Here is a 15965-nt window from a genome sequence, read left to right as displayed (position 1 = left end):
CTAGAATTTGAATCACGTAGTTCGTTCTCATAATTACGTACACGAATTTACCCGTTCATACGACATGGTACACAATTCATAGCAACATGATTCATATTTTCATACTTTTTATTTTCTGATTTTAAAGAAAGTTTCGTAGAAAAGACGAGTAAAATTAATTGATATCAAGATCTATTTATAAGGTCACGTAAGTAGCACAACAACAACTGTATTTTGGCCGAAAATTCTTCAATATGTCAAAATGTTTGTTTATGTTTTCATACAAATGATTCACAATAACATAAAAATTGACAGATTGAAATCAATCAGCTGGTCGTTTTACGCCACCTTATAATTTCATCATGATTGATATGAACTGAAAAACTATTTGTCCTTCTTTCAGATATCTATTTAATATTTAATTACATTATTTTCATTCATCTTTTCTATTTTTCTCACAATTTTGGTGTTTTCAGCAAATAAAAATATTTTTCTATTTTCAAAATTAACGAGAGAGAGAGAGAGAGAGACCTGCCAAAATAACTTTTTGGTATACAGACTTTCTGGCAGGCATTTGAATTTTGTTTTTAAATTTGTACGCGAATTTGAAACGATGGACAAGAAATGCAACTGCAATAAACGAAAATAGAAAATTTGCTATGATTTGAATGTTTATTAGTCCTTAAACCGTTTACTTTTCATTCAGGTTTTGCAGTTTTACTAAAAAATTTTGGGTTTTTAATAAATTTTAAATTTTATATTTTTCCTGTCATAATTAATTTATTTCGATAAATTCTCTCATTTGTTAGAGATGGGACATATTTTACAGTCGTTCTGAGAGTAATTTAAATTGAACAAAGTACACAAATCGTTTTTCGTTCTCAAAATTTTGTATGGGAAATGAAGTAATTATATTGTAATTTGGGGTCGAACAACGAATTACCGTCAGTCCGAACAAGGCATAACCTAGTAGTAGAGCTGGCAAAAAATCGATGGCACTATCGATAAAATCGATTATTTTTTAAAAATTAAATATCGATAGATAGTTTTGCCTATCGATATTATCGGAACAAAAATCTCTAACCTAAAATTCATTGAAATAAATAGAAATTTCGCTACTTTTCGGTTTTGTGTGTGTGAGAAAGTAAAGAATAATTTTTAATGAAGCAGGAAAGCAAGGCAATCAGGCAGAGCAGCTTATGTACACAGGCCTTAAGTCCGTAGTTACAGGTACACATTTTCGGAAAAGTAAAAGTAAGCAATTGTTTATTCTCCTTTACATTTCTGTTGAACTACTTGTGCAAAATGTCAAGAAAAGCGTGGATATTTCCGCCATTTTCATCTCCAAATTAATGTTGTTGACAACTTAACGATAATATCGATAGCAATCGATATTTTAAAATATTATATCGAAAATATCTAATGTTGGGAATATCGATGGTTTGCTAGCTCTATCCAGTAGCCATGGCTTAAAATTTCAAATGACATGGATCAATAATAAAGGTATATCATGGTACAAATACACAGGTAGCCGCTTCGGCAATTGTTGGTAACATAAGGTGTCAAAATTTGACATCAATTCAATGCACTTGACATATTATGTTACCATCAGCTGGCCTGATAATGCTACCTGTATTATCAAGCCAGCTGATGGTAATATAATGTGTCAATTGCATTGAATTGATGTCAAATTTTGACATCTTATGTTACCAACAATTGCCGATGCGGCTACCTGTGTATTTGTACCATGGTATATGTATATTCATAGTTAGTCGGTTTTACAACAACATGATGGTAATATAATGTGTCAATTGCATTGAATTGATGTCAAATTTTGACATCTTATGTTACCAACAATTGCCGATGCGGCTACCTGTGTATTTGTACCATGGTATATGTATATTCATAGTTAGTCGGTTTTACAACAACATATGGCATTTAGAACTTCACTGTTTATTTTAAAAGTACCAAATAGAGTAAAAAAAAATCACTTCAGTGATGCTCCAGAATATTATAGCTAGATAAGTGTTGCAAAAATAACAAAACAACAAAAATGCCATTCTCTTATCTTCTACTTGAAAAGTTTGGCTGATCTACCATTGTGATTGCTGGCATCCGATTTGCATATACGGCGACATTTCAGCTAGAAATTTTACAATATTTGTAATACTTGACAAATAGTTCATTCGCAAGTTTTACATATCGTGTTAAAGCAGTTTTTTGTTGGAACAATTCACCGTTCCATCTACCTTTATAATTGCATAATGTCAACAACAGTAAAAAATGTCAACCCTGCTTTTGACAGAATATACCATAACAAGAAAACAATTGTAATCAGCTGTTAGCTGTGACCTACCTTATATATTATTGTACCATGGTCTGTTCCATGGTACAATAACACAGGTAGCATTATCATGCCAGCTGATGGTAACATAATGTGTCAACTGCATTGAATTGATGTCAAATTTTGACATCTTATGTTGCCAACAATTGCCGATGCGGCTACCTGTGTATTTGTACCATGGTCTGTTCCTTTACCATGGTACAATTGGAAAGGTACATGCATCGGCCCAGCTGATCGAATCTAAAACGTCAAAAAACTAGGAATTCGCTATGAAAAATCAAAACAAAAAACCATATGATTCGGCAAGAAAGAGATAGCATGACTACACTTTATAGTCAAACACAAGCGATAAAAAGAGACAACAAGAGACCATTTGACGAAAATTTTGACAGTTTACATTACAAAAAAAGTTGCTTTGTTGTAGCAATTCGCCGATGCATCTACCTTTCTAATTGTACCATGTCCTTTACTTTAAAAAATGGTAACAGTGGCAGAAAATGGTAAAAGTGGTAAACTGCTATCATATAAATTGTATGCTATTAAAAGTAAGGGAACACTTTACAGGTTAAAAATGGTAAGAAATGTCAACCTCAGACACGTAAAGGAACAGAGCAATAAATTGAATACTCTACCAGCTGGCCGATAAATATGAAATGTTTACCACAGGTAGATCTTTACGTCCTGATTACAAAAATATAAAGTTTGAAGTTTCGAAAATTCCCTTGTTAAAGCAAGAACATATTGTAAATTAAACAAATGTTGTTCCCGTGCCCTAAATTGGGCTCCTGTCCATAGTCTCAAATACCCGGCCGAAGGCCGGCTACTTACAAAAAACTTACAATTCAAAAAAAAAAAAAATCAGATTTTTTCCGCCAGCTGGTAGAGTATTCAATTTGTTCCTTATTGTATGTAATGTCTGTTCCAGTGACCTGCAACCGGTGCCAATTTTATGAATTGCGGTAGACACAAGAAAAAGCGATACTAGTACGCACCACCACTCTCTTTTCTGTTGAAAGTCAAACACAACCATTGCTGATTCATATTTAACGCATTGTATGTAAGACTTTACTGTTTCGTACAAATGACTACCTCTTGCTTGAATTGTTCGTGTTGACTTCGTTTCGAGTATATTTTAAGAGCAGTACACATTGTCAGTTTTGAATGTCGATATTTTGCAGTTATCGATTACTGTCCAACCGTCCATCAACCACAAAACATTTTGTGGTTGCATGATGAATGACAAGAATGAACGGCCACATTAGCAAGCACCAACAAAGCTGTCATTCAAAACTGGCAATATGTACTCAGCTTTATGCATACAACTAGCCATGGCCCAATTATACAGGTCCTCTCTCAAGCGAATTCAAACAAAAACAACCCAGTGGGAAAATTGGGAACATATTACATTGAAAATATATTTATTAACGCATTATAAGCAATGCGTTCCAAAACGTATCCGTAAGAATCGAGAAAAGAATATAATTGGACAAAAAGTTAAATTATTAAATATATTATAGAAGATACGTTATATAATATACCGTAAAGAATCGAACGAGTAATTCCACTTGACAAAAAATTCATATTAATTACCTCTTACATTCCCACTGGATACGACAAGGGAATGCAATGTTTCTTTTTGTATTTTTTTTTATTTTTTTGTAATCCCGTTATCTGCCGACGCCTTTAAATCGCAGCATAAATTTGCTAGTTTTGTTTGTGTCGCGTAACAATAAAGACGTAATTTTGTAAAAAAAAAATGTAATGAACTATTTTAATTTCTGTTTTTAATGAATGAATATTCTTTTTTTGTATTCTATGAATACTTTTTAAACTACATAAAATCCTTTGGTCTGTTCCTTTACTTTTGAAAATGGCAAAACCGGCAAAAGTAGCAAAAGTTGTGAACTGCTCTCACACGAATTGTGTGGTGTCAGAAGTAAAGGAACGCTTTTCGAGTAAAAAGTGGTAAAACTTGAAGATTCTTGCACGTAAAGGAACAGAGCTCTTATATTTCTAAATATAAATAAAAAATTAATTAAAATTAATGGTTTTCTATTTTAATGCAATGAACTACTTAAGGCATACGGGGGAATAAATTATTTATAAAAAGAGAATACATACATAATACGATGCATTCCAGTATATGAATTCCATTATATATTACTAAAGAACTATAAAAGAATATACCCATTGATTACACGATGCTTTCTATGGATACTATAAAGGAATATATTATTTTCCTAGGACATGCACCGTGTTACGAATAATAGCTGTGTCTGGTTACCCTAAAATTTGTAACAATTTGTACCAATTGTTGCTGGAAGTCGTCTGTTAACACAAAAAAACCAGCAAAAGAGAGCGATTCGAGAGAGACATTTTGACAGTTCTTTCACTGAGAGCTTGCAAATTCTTGCTGGACAAATTTCTTCTAGCAAGCACTTGCAAGCTCTTCTTCTTCCTGAAAACAATCAATCAGCTGTTTTTAGTTTTTTGTTGATTTATGTTTGTGAACATTAAAAACAATTTTATTGTGGAAATAACATAGTCTAATTGTATTGTTTTATGGAAACAAATGTGTAAAGTGGAAAAATACTTTTTTGTTTCATTTTCTTTTTTATTTTTAATAAAATACAACGTGTTTGCTTCCTTTGTTGGCGGACAAATTGTTCTGTTTTGGCAAGTCAGCTGATTGCTTGCTGGTTTTTGCTGGGAAGGTGTCTGTTTACTTTGAAACATTTTCTAGCAAAAGAGAATAAAAACCCCTTACTCTCTGAAAAAGTTCTTGCTGGACAATTCTTGCTGGGAAAGTAACCAGACAGACTTAATGTATTAGGTAATAGAGTTGTACAATCTAGTTCATTTGAAAGATCTAGTTCAATAGCTCAGCTCTTTAAACTGAACTAGGTCAGTAATCTAGTTCAAAGTTCACTGTCCAGTTCAGTCATTCGGCTAAAATTCGTTCACCGGCGGCTCTTAATCGGTCGTTTGATGAAAACGCATACATTCACCAAATACAAACAAACAAAAGACTAATATAATTTAACTACTCCATAACAAAAATATTACATTTACATAGTTTTATTGCATTCTTAAAGAAAGATTAATTCATTTTAGAAAAAACATCCTTCATTTAGGTGGCTGGCAAAAAATTGTATGTTGTGTGTGTGTGCGTAGAAATTGTCATTGCGAAAAAGCTTTGTACCTTGATCCAAACATACTGATCACATTACGAAGGCATCCCTTAACATAGACGACGCCGTCACTTTATGTATTTGTGAACGACTTGTTGAACTAGATTGTGAATCGTTCGTTGATCGTACGGTCACCGACTGATTATAGTTCAGTGAACTATTGAACTATAATGAACTATATCGACTGATCTAGTTCATACGCTCTTTTCAATGAATCGTTCAATTGAACTAGTTCGTTCATGAACTATACAACTCTATTAGGTAATCAATAAGTCCCAATTTACATTAGGCGAGTTTACTTGCGGCAATTGTCAGTTTGTAGGTGAGAGAGGGGGCTGAGAGGCAAAGGGTTACCATATGCCTCACCTCTCTCTCCATCAAACTGACAATTGCCGCAAGTAAACTCGCCTAATGTAAATTGGGACTAAATCATAGTGGCTCTGTATTACCCGTTCGATTCCCATCGATTACATTTTCCCACTGGGCAAGTATGAATTTTGACAGCTCAAATCAAAATCATTTGTTTTTGAGAGAGGACCTTTATAATTGGGCCATGCAACTAGCGAAAAGAAAAACAATCGAAAACACATAAAAAATCTAAACACATCAAATGAATCATAGTTATGTGCGCCTATGTACGTTGTCGTAACACCAAAACAAACGCATTCTCTGTTTAGCTAGCACAGCCTGTGTATAACACAACAACACACCTCTCTCGTAAATTCCCCATATTTGTAGACAGCTATGTTTAGACAACTGTGTTGTTTTTGTTTTCAGTTCTCTCATACTTTATGCCTTGTAGGATTACTACTCTCTCTTCATGTGGTGTTTGTTTGTACATTAACGATCACAGATTAGTATACTAATAAATAATTCACATTTACATTTTCTTCATAACTTTAATATAAATGAAGCATCCAATAACAGAAGCTAGTGTTGATGGAATGAATATCTTCGTTCATATTATTCATATTGTTCAGGTATAAAAAAGGAATACGACGCACAATGTCGCGAGTTCATATTAACTGTGGCCAAAAATAGAAGGAGTTGTCGTAGGTGCATCAATTTTGGTACACGTACCTATTATTGACTTACAATCTTCAGGGCAAAAAATTGGGTTGGTCGGTCCACGTTTTGATATAGCCCCCATAGAACCGTACCTCCCGATTTTCGGTATTTTTAATGTTTTAGACACAATGACCAACCGAAAGTATTCAAATTTTGTGGTTAGTCTTCGGCAGAGGTATCAAACATTCCAACAGAGAATTGTGGGCTTAGGTCCACATTTGATATAGCCCCCATACAACGGTACCTCCCGATTATCGGTATTTTGAAGATTTTAGCCTCATTATTACAACGAAATTGCTGAAATTTGGTATTTAGTCTTCGTAGGGGGCATTATACCTTCACCTTGAAATTTGTCTGCATAGGTCCACGCCTTCATATAGCCCCCATAGGACGGTACCTCCCGATTTTCGGTATTTTCGAGGTTTTAGCCTGATTATCACACCGAAATGGCTGAAAATTGGTATTAAGTCTCCGTTGGGGGACTTATAACCTTCCACCAGAAATATGTCGGTATAGGTCCTCGTCTTCCTATAGCCCCCATAGAACCGTGCCTCCTCATTTTCGGTATTTTGATGGTTGTGGCCTCAATATCCACCCGATATGACTGAAATTTGGTGTTTAGTCTTCATATTGTTTGTGAGCATATTGAATATATCAAACTTTTGTCTTTATATATGAGAAATTTCCTTTAAATAATTGTTTTGACCGATTAGTGGTCAAAAAACGTTCATTTTTTTGTAAAAAATTGAATTTTGAATTTCGCTGTTCACAATTTTTTTTTAAAGTTGATATTTTTAAAATTCTCTCGTTTTAAAGCAAGATTATTAGGAACTTAATAAGCACACAAAAATATATGATGATCGGTTCATTCGTTTTCGCGCTATAGCCAACACCGCAAAACGATTTGTTAAAAAAGGGGTATCCTCTCAGTGAGGTGGTCGCTGAAAAAGAGAAATGACACATTCGTCTGCTAACCTCTGCAGCTGGGACCTTTATATATTTGAAGTACTCACTTTTTACTACTCATACAGCAAAAAATATCGATATACACTTTTATACAATTTTTTTCCCACTCCACTCAATTTAAAATTTGCTTCAGAAAATTAATAAACTTAATAATACATGTTTGGGTAAATGTAAACACCATATGATTAATATTTACATGCAAACAAAAGTGTAGCTAAATTTATTACATCCCAAGATAACTTTGGAACCATTTTTGCAGCGACTGTTACTTTCAAATTTTAAATATTAACGCATAATATAATTTATTATGTTTAGAAAAAAAAAAAACACAAAAATACGTATTAACTAAAATTGTCAGATTTAAATCCTCATATAGCAAAAACTACTTCACGTATCAGTACCAAAATTCAGATTCATCTTAATTAATTTGTTTTCTATCACTCCCCATCAATAAATTTGTTCAACGAAGTATTTAGTTTTTACCATTTTTGGCCACGGTCGTGACACTGTGCGACGGAAATATGCAAATCGCCCTCTTCTTCTCTCTACCCGCTAGCAATTCCAATTGTCGCAATTTAAATAGTACTAAACTAGAGGTAAGTGGTACTAGTTCACAATTGACCCATAAGTAATGCGAAGGGAACCAATTAACACCTATATATCCCCAAGTAAACGACGAAGCGTCAGTTGTGTGACTATTTCCCACCACTTTTTTTATAAATAAACTGGTATATGACTGTAAACCTGGAACTAGTACAATACCACCTACAGGTAATGCATAGTGTCAATTGGTTACCTCCTATGACATCCCCATGTTAAAGTTTACAGTTGATTGCACTGTGAAGGGTCAGAAGTGGAACTAGTTACTGTAACGCTGAGAATCGACGAGTTTCCGATGCCGAACTAGTCCATCGCCCAAGCGGGTAGTTCGTAGATCACACACATTTATGAAGGAATCAAACCGATTGTTTGAGATAAGAAATGCATTCTTGTGGTAGTCATTGGCGTATGCTGATTTATGATGATTCAATTATGCTAACGGAAATTCTCTTGGTAAAAATCAATGATTTGTTTACGAAATTATGCGATACACTACATAGTTGCGTTGATTCAACGCAGTCCTCTGGTTTGTTCACAATAATGCATCACTGTGAATTGTTTGTTTACATTTTGTATGTAATTTGGTGTATGTATGCGTTTGATTGAACGATTATGATCAGAATGATTGAACTGGATAGTGAACTATGAACTAGATTACTGAACTAGTTCAGTTAAAAGAGCTGAACTATTGAACTAGATCTTTCAAATGAACTAGATTGTACAACTCTACGTTGTACCTTTATTATTGTGCCATGTCAACAACCAACTACTAATCGAGTCTGATTGATTATTCTAACAGCTGTCACAAACAACTACTCGATTACCAAGAAATACAACGTTGCATGTTGACTTTGCAAAAATTTCCGTCTTGTCATTCGAAGAAATTGGAAGCGGTATCGAAAAAATTGTGATTAAATACGGATATTAGCAATTAAAATATTCTAAAAAATAATAATGACCGTCACAAAGCGGGTAAGTTATCGTTAAATTCAAAAAGTAAAAGAAAATGTAAATATTTTTTAATATTTTAGATGGACATTGATGCGGTGTGTAAGGGTGAAGGTTTTCGCTCATACTACATACAAAAAATTGAAGAACTACAATTGATTGTGGCAGAAAAATCCCAAAATTTAAGACGTTTGCAGGCTCAACGTAACGAACTCAATGCCAAGGGTAAGTGTAATATGTATTTATTGCAAAAATTTTAAGTGTTAACCGATAATTTTCGTTCTCCTTCAGTTCGCATGTTGCGTGAGGAATTGCAACTGCTGCAAGAGCAAGGCAGTTATGTGGGTGAAGTTGTCAAGCCAATGGATAAGAAAAAAGTCTTGGTAAAGGTACATCCCGAGGGAAAATTTGTTGTCGATATCGATAAGAATATTGACATTAACGATGTTACCCCCAACTGCCGTGTTGCTTTGCGCAATGAAAGCTATACCCTACACAAAATCCTACCCAACAAGGTGGATCCCTTGGTGTCCCTTATGATGGTGGAAAAGGTGCCCGACTCAACATATGAAATGGTTGGTGGTTTGGATAAACAAATTAAGGAAATCAAGGAAGTCATTGAATTGCCCGTAAAACATCCTGAACTATTCGATGCCTTGGGTATTGCCCAACCCAAAGGTGTACTCTTATATGGTCCACCTGGTACGGGAAAAACTTTGCTCGCCCGTGCCGTTGCTCATCATACAGAGTGTACCTTCATTCGTGTCTCTGGTTCGGAATTGGTACAGAAGTTCATTGGTGAAGGTTCACGTATGGTACGTGAATTGTTCGTTATGGCTCGTGAACATGCCCCCTCGATTATTTTCATGGATGAAATTGATTCCATTGGTTCGTCACGTATTGAATCCGGTTCAGGTGGTGATTCTGAGGTGCAACGTACCATGTTGGAGTTGCTAAATCAATTGGATGGTTTTGAGGCCACCAAAAATATCAAAGTTATTATGGCCACAAATCGTATTGATATTTTGGATCCGGCTCTGCTACGTCCAGGTCGTATTGATCGTAAAATTGAATTCCCTCCACCAAATGAAGAAGCTCGTCTTGATATTCTTAAGATTCATTCACGTAAAATGAATCTTACCCGCGGAATTAATTTGCGTAAAATTGCCGAACTTATGCCTGGTGCATCGGGTGCTGAAGTTAAGGGTGTGTGCACAGAGGCTGGTATGTATGCCCTTCGTGAGCGACGTGTCCATGTAACACAGGAAGATTTTGAAATGGCTGTGGCCAAGGTAATGCAGAAAGACTCTGAAAAGAATATGTCCATTAAGAAATTATGGAAATAAGCAGCGCATTTCTCTTATGTACAATTTAATATACTATCGATATAACATATTTCTTAAAAATAATAATTATTATAAGTTTGTATCTCCATTTGCTTTGAAATGTAATAAATGTTATGTTAAAAAAAATTAAATAAAGTTGTATTAATTGTTTTAGAACAATGTGAAATAATACAATGTTATAAATAGGGCGAAATAAATCTTTGGGATTCGGTATATTCTCATATCTTGCAGGTTTGTTTTTTGTGACATGTACATATTTGCAGTTGAAGGATCAAATACTTGGCCATGGCGTAAATATCCGTTAAAACGCATTATTGTGAAAGAATAACATTACAAACAGTAAACAAATGGGTAAAAACATGGCACAATTACCCAGGTAGTGACATTTGAATATGTTATGTCAAAACTTTCTTTATGTTGTTGGGGAAATTACAACAAAAATAATATTTTTATAAAGGGATTTGACTTTTCATATTCGATCAGCTGGCGTGATACCACTACCTGGTAGTTCTGCCATGGGTAAAAAATAAAATCACATAAAGTAATGTAATTTACTGGTTTACCTCGTTAATTGTACATTGCTCTTTTTCTACGTCATGTTTACATTAGAACTTTTTCGGGGTTATTCTTACCCAGCAAAACAATTGGAAGTTGTGCAATTGGAGTTATGATTTCACAACATCTTTCGAGAGATTTTTAAAAATGCGCTCCGTTCGATACATTTTATAAGCAGTTGCTTTTGAGATCCCTACAAAAAAATAAACATTTGGTTGATCCCTTTTCAGCGTTAGCATTTTTTTCTCTAAAAACAAAAACAAAGACTGTTTAAATTTCTAAGAACTTGTTATAAAATAAATAAATACAAGATAAACACGAAAATTTTTGCGGTAATTCATGAGACGGAAATCCTTAATGGTGTGGAGTTGGAGTTCATGTCGAAAGCTGTACTATGCTTGGTTTACATTTACGAAATCCACTCAATTTCAACTGTCAAATCCATAGGTTAAACGTCAAATGAAATCCAGATGAGATTTCATTCATTCATCGACAGTACAACCCAAATAAAAAATGGAAAAGTGGGATGTATGCCAACCATCAATAGGCTTCTTTCTCTGTTAGACCCCCATCAACCCCCAAAATTTCGTGAGGATCCGATCAAAATTTCGTAGTGTGATTGCATAAAAATGGAAAAAGGGATGCATTACCGACTATTGCGATATCTCTGTTGTTTGACCAAATATGACAACCTACTTCACACCGTTGTAAAGGTGATATTTTCTACTTTCCTTGCCAGGTTTTGCTTTCGATATACCTCCTACAGAAGGGAGATATTTGCTTTGTTCCAGAATCTGCAAGAATCTACTATTTTTTACTACGATAGCATTTTTTCCTTTATGTTATCGGAAAAAATTGTAAAAATTAGTAGATTCTTGGAGTTCTGGAACAGACCAATTAATTTTGAAATAAAACGTTGGTCTTTTTTCCAAATATTTTTTTTTTCACATTCCGACCCCTGAATAATATCCAACCATTATCAAAAATCAAAAGGTTTTTCCTCTGTGGGACCCCCAAAAACACCCAAAATTTCGTGACGATCCAATTAAAATTGCGACCTTTAGCGTGATTTCCAAAAACTTGGAAAATGGGATGTATTACCGACTATTGCGATATCTCCCTTATGTGGATACCTACGCCAACCTGCTTTACATCATTGTAATGACGGAATTTTTTTACTTTCATTGTCAGACTTTGCTTTTGGAAGGTCCCGAACCAAAGCTTTGATATTCGTCATTATTATTACGCCAACCTACTTTGCATCACTGTAAAGATGGGATTTTCTACTTTCATAGTCAGACTTTCCCAGCAAAATGTTTGTAGCCAAAGAAGTAGTTAAATCATGAGTGCAAGTGATTTCGGACTACATCTTTTTACGTGAAAGAAGTCATGATTTTTACAAGGGCATGGTGCAGTGAGGATACTGTCTAATTTACTTCTTAAGCACACATTTTGCATTAGTTCTTTGTAGTGAATAAATCACAACAACATATGATATGATTCAACTACTTCTTTGGCTACAAACAAAGATGTAGTTCGAAATCACTTTTATTATTTTTTGTTTACAAATTACTTTTTATGGATGCAAACATATTGCTGTTATTATAATTAACAAGAAACAAATTATGTTCTTTGTCTTTTTAAGTTTTTTTTTTGCAAAATTTTGAAATTTCTAAAATGTGAAAAATTTATGAAATGGATTCAAATCGGACATTGTCAAAATGTGAAGAACGGACTGCATTTTTCATGACTCTGCGTGGACTGCTTCAAAAAAAGCTATTCAATCACTACTTCACAAGGAACAACTTCAAATAAATTTTGCTGGGTTGTTTTTGGAAGATCCCCAACCGGAGCTGTGATATTCGTCGTTATTATTTAAATCGCAAAAATAAAAAGTTGAGTTCTATTAGCGGCTATTGCGATATATTCGTTGTTTGATCACCTACGAGAACCAACTTTACTTCATTAGAAAGGCGATATTTTCTACTTTTATCGTCAGGTTTTGCTTTTGGTATACCCCATATAGAAGCTGAGATATTCGCTTAGGAAAAAACGTTGTATTTTTCTCCAAATAAGTTTTTTGCCCATTCCGACTCCTAAATATTATCCGACCATCACCAAAATCAATAGGCTTCTTCATCTGTGTGACGCCCATTAACCCCCAAAATTTCGTGACGATCCGATCAAAATTGCGACCTATAGCGTGATTTCCAAAAAAGTGGAAACATGGGATATATTACCGACTATTGCGATATCTCCGTTATTTGGTCACCTGCGCCTACCTAGTTTACATCATTGTAAAGATGGGATCTTCTACTTTCATAGCCAGGCTTTGTTTTTGGAAAGTCCCAACCCAAACCTGTGATATTCGTCATTATAATTAAAATCGCAAAAATGAAAATTTGGGTTTTATTTGCGACTATTGTGATATCTTCGTTGTTTGATCACCTACGAGAACCTACTTTACATCATTAGAAAGGTGATATTTTCTACTTTTATCGTCAGGTTTTGCTTTTGGTATACCCTGTATAGAAGCTGAGATATTCGCTTTGGAAAAAAACGTTGTCTTTTAATCCACATAAGTTTTTTGCCCATTCCGACCCCTAAATATTATCCGACCATCACCAAAATCAATAGGCTTCTTCCCCTCCGGGACCCCCATCAACATCCAAAATTTCGTGACGATCAGATCAAAATTGCGACCTGTAGCGTGATTACAAGGTTTAGATGGACAGACGGACGGACTGACGGACGGACACACATAGCCAGATCAACTCAGCTCGTCGAGACATTCATTTTGGTATATATATGTACGTTTCTTGTTTAGTAAGGGGTAGTTTACACTATATGTAAATGTCATATGACACAAAATAAAATCAATCCATATCTAACTACGGAGGCAATGTGGAGACGTAGTTTTATTACATTATTGCAGGTGTGGACGCACAGAGTAAATTGCATAAGGAAAATCTCCAATATTGCACATATTAGCGAATATATAACGATGGAAAAGTTCATGTTATATGACATAAACTACCCCTAAGTGTGTATAAAAGCAGACCAAAGTGACCATATTTGGATTTTTACTTCTCAATATTTAAGTTGTTTATTCAAATATTATAATATCCAAAATAAATAACGGTTTTTAGATATTTCTTTTTTAATTGTAATAAAAGGGTTTTGAAACGAATTAAAAATATTTAATGCCGCCAATGAATTTCGCATTTTTTTAATAGTAGATGTCCGTATTTGTTGATTTTTTCAAGGTCAATTTTCACAATAAATTATGAAAATAGTTGTAAGATCGAGTTGGGCTTTGTACCTTTTTATACATCGATATAGCCATGTCCGTCCGTCTGTGGAAATCAGTCTAGCGTCCGAACGGTTTGAAGTAGGTGGATGAAATTTTGGTAAAATGTATTATATGTACATAGGACTTTTGGTATTGAAAGCGGCCTATGTAGGTCCACGCTTTCGTATAGCCCCCATACAAAGTGACACGTCGTCGTTTTAAGGAATTTTTAAGATATTTGTCCCGTTTGACCATCGAATCGGTTGTAATTAGGAATTATGTGTTTTCAGAGGCTAAAAAATATTTCTACCAAAGTTTGTTTATATAGGTCCACGTTTTGGTATAGCCCCCATATAACACCCCTATATAGTACGCGTCACTTTACGATATTTTAAATGTATTAGTCCAATTTGACCACAGAATCTGTTGTAACTTTGTATTTTGTGTTTCCAGAGCCTAAGAAGCATTTCTACCATAAAATGTTTACATAGGTCCACGTTTTGATATAGTCCCCATAGGACTATACCTCCCGATTTTAGGTATTTTGACGGTTTTAGCCTCATTATCACACCGAAATGACTGAAATTTGGTATTTAGTCTTCGTTGGGGGTACAAAACTTTCCCCTAGAAATTTGTAGGTATAGGTCCACGCCCCTGTACAGCCCCCATAGAACGGTTCCTCCAGATTTTCGGTATTTTGAAGGTTGTGGCGACATTAATCCACCGAAATGGCTGACATTTGGTATTTGGTCTTCATTTGGGGTATTAAACGTTCCATATGAAATTTGTTGGTATAGGTCCACGCCTTTATATAGCCCCCATAGGACGATATCTCCCAATTTTCGGAATTTTTGGAATTCACTTCAATAAACTTCGTGGTGGAGGGTATAAAAAGTTCGGCCAGGCCGAAATTAACGCTTTTCTTACTTGTTATTTCATAAAACTTAGAGTTTTTTACCAAATTACATCGAAACATCCTGGACATATTTGCAGTTTTCGTTTTTATGTCATATTTTGTCTTGTTTTACGCACACACATATGTACATTTAATTAAATACCCAGCAAAATGTTTGTAGCCAAAGAAGTAGTTAAATCATGAGTGCAAGTGATTTCGGACTACATCTTTTTACGTGAAAGAAGTCATGATTTTTACAAGGGCATGGTGCAGTGAGGATACTGTCTAATTTACTTCTTAAGCACACATTTTGCATTAGTTCTTTGTAGTGAATAAATCACAACAACATATGATTCAACTACTTCTTTGGCTACAAACAAAGATGTAGTTCGAAATCACTTTTATTATTTTTTGTATACAAATTACTTTTTATGGATGCAAACATATTGCTGTTATTATAATTAACAAGAAACCAATTAAGTTCTTTGTCTTTTTAAGTTTTTTTTTGCTAAATTTTGAAATTTCTAAAATGTGAAAAATTTATGAAATGGATTCAAATCGGACATTGTCAAAATGTGAAGAACGGACTGCATTTTTCATGACTCTGCGTGGACTGCTTCAAAAAAAGCTATTCAATCACTACTTCACAAGGAACAACTTCAAATAAATTTTGCTGGGTACTTATTATTATAAGATTTTAATTGTAATATTTTAAGATACATTTCCTGATTCGAAGAACACATTTGTAGTTTTTAGCATGTTGTGACATTAATAGGCCAAA

At 34.4% G+C, this 15965-nt stretch overlaps 1 protein-coding gene across 1 annotated transcript; it reads left to right on the top strand.

Annotated features, from left to right (window-relative positions):
- The first annotated feature begins 8942 nt into the window (after nt 1-8942).
- Nucleotides 8943-10524, top strand: Rpt6 (26S proteasome regulatory subunit Rpt6). Its single transcript, XM_073974338.1, has 3 exons — nt 8943-9120; nt 9180-9321; nt 9388-10524. Exons 1-3 carry the CDS (start codon nt 9103-9105, stop codon nt 10440-10442), a joined length of 1215 nt encoding a protein of 404 aa, XP_073830439.1. The 5' UTR covers nt 8943-9102; the 3' UTR covers nt 10443-10524.
- The last annotated feature ends 5441 nt before the right edge of the window (nt 10525-15965 follow it).

The sequence above is a fragment of the Musca autumnalis genome, unplaced genomic scaffold (assembly GCF_047663935.1).
Source record: "Musca autumnalis isolate F117 unplaced genomic scaffold, ASM4766393v1 scaffold_3, whole genome shotgun sequence".
In the NCBI taxonomy this organism is placed as follows: domain Eukaryota; kingdom Metazoa; phylum Arthropoda; class Insecta; order Diptera; family Muscidae; genus Musca; species Musca autumnalis.
Note: the sequence above shows the minus strand (reverse complement) of the source record. Positions and strands in the feature narration are given on the sequence as shown.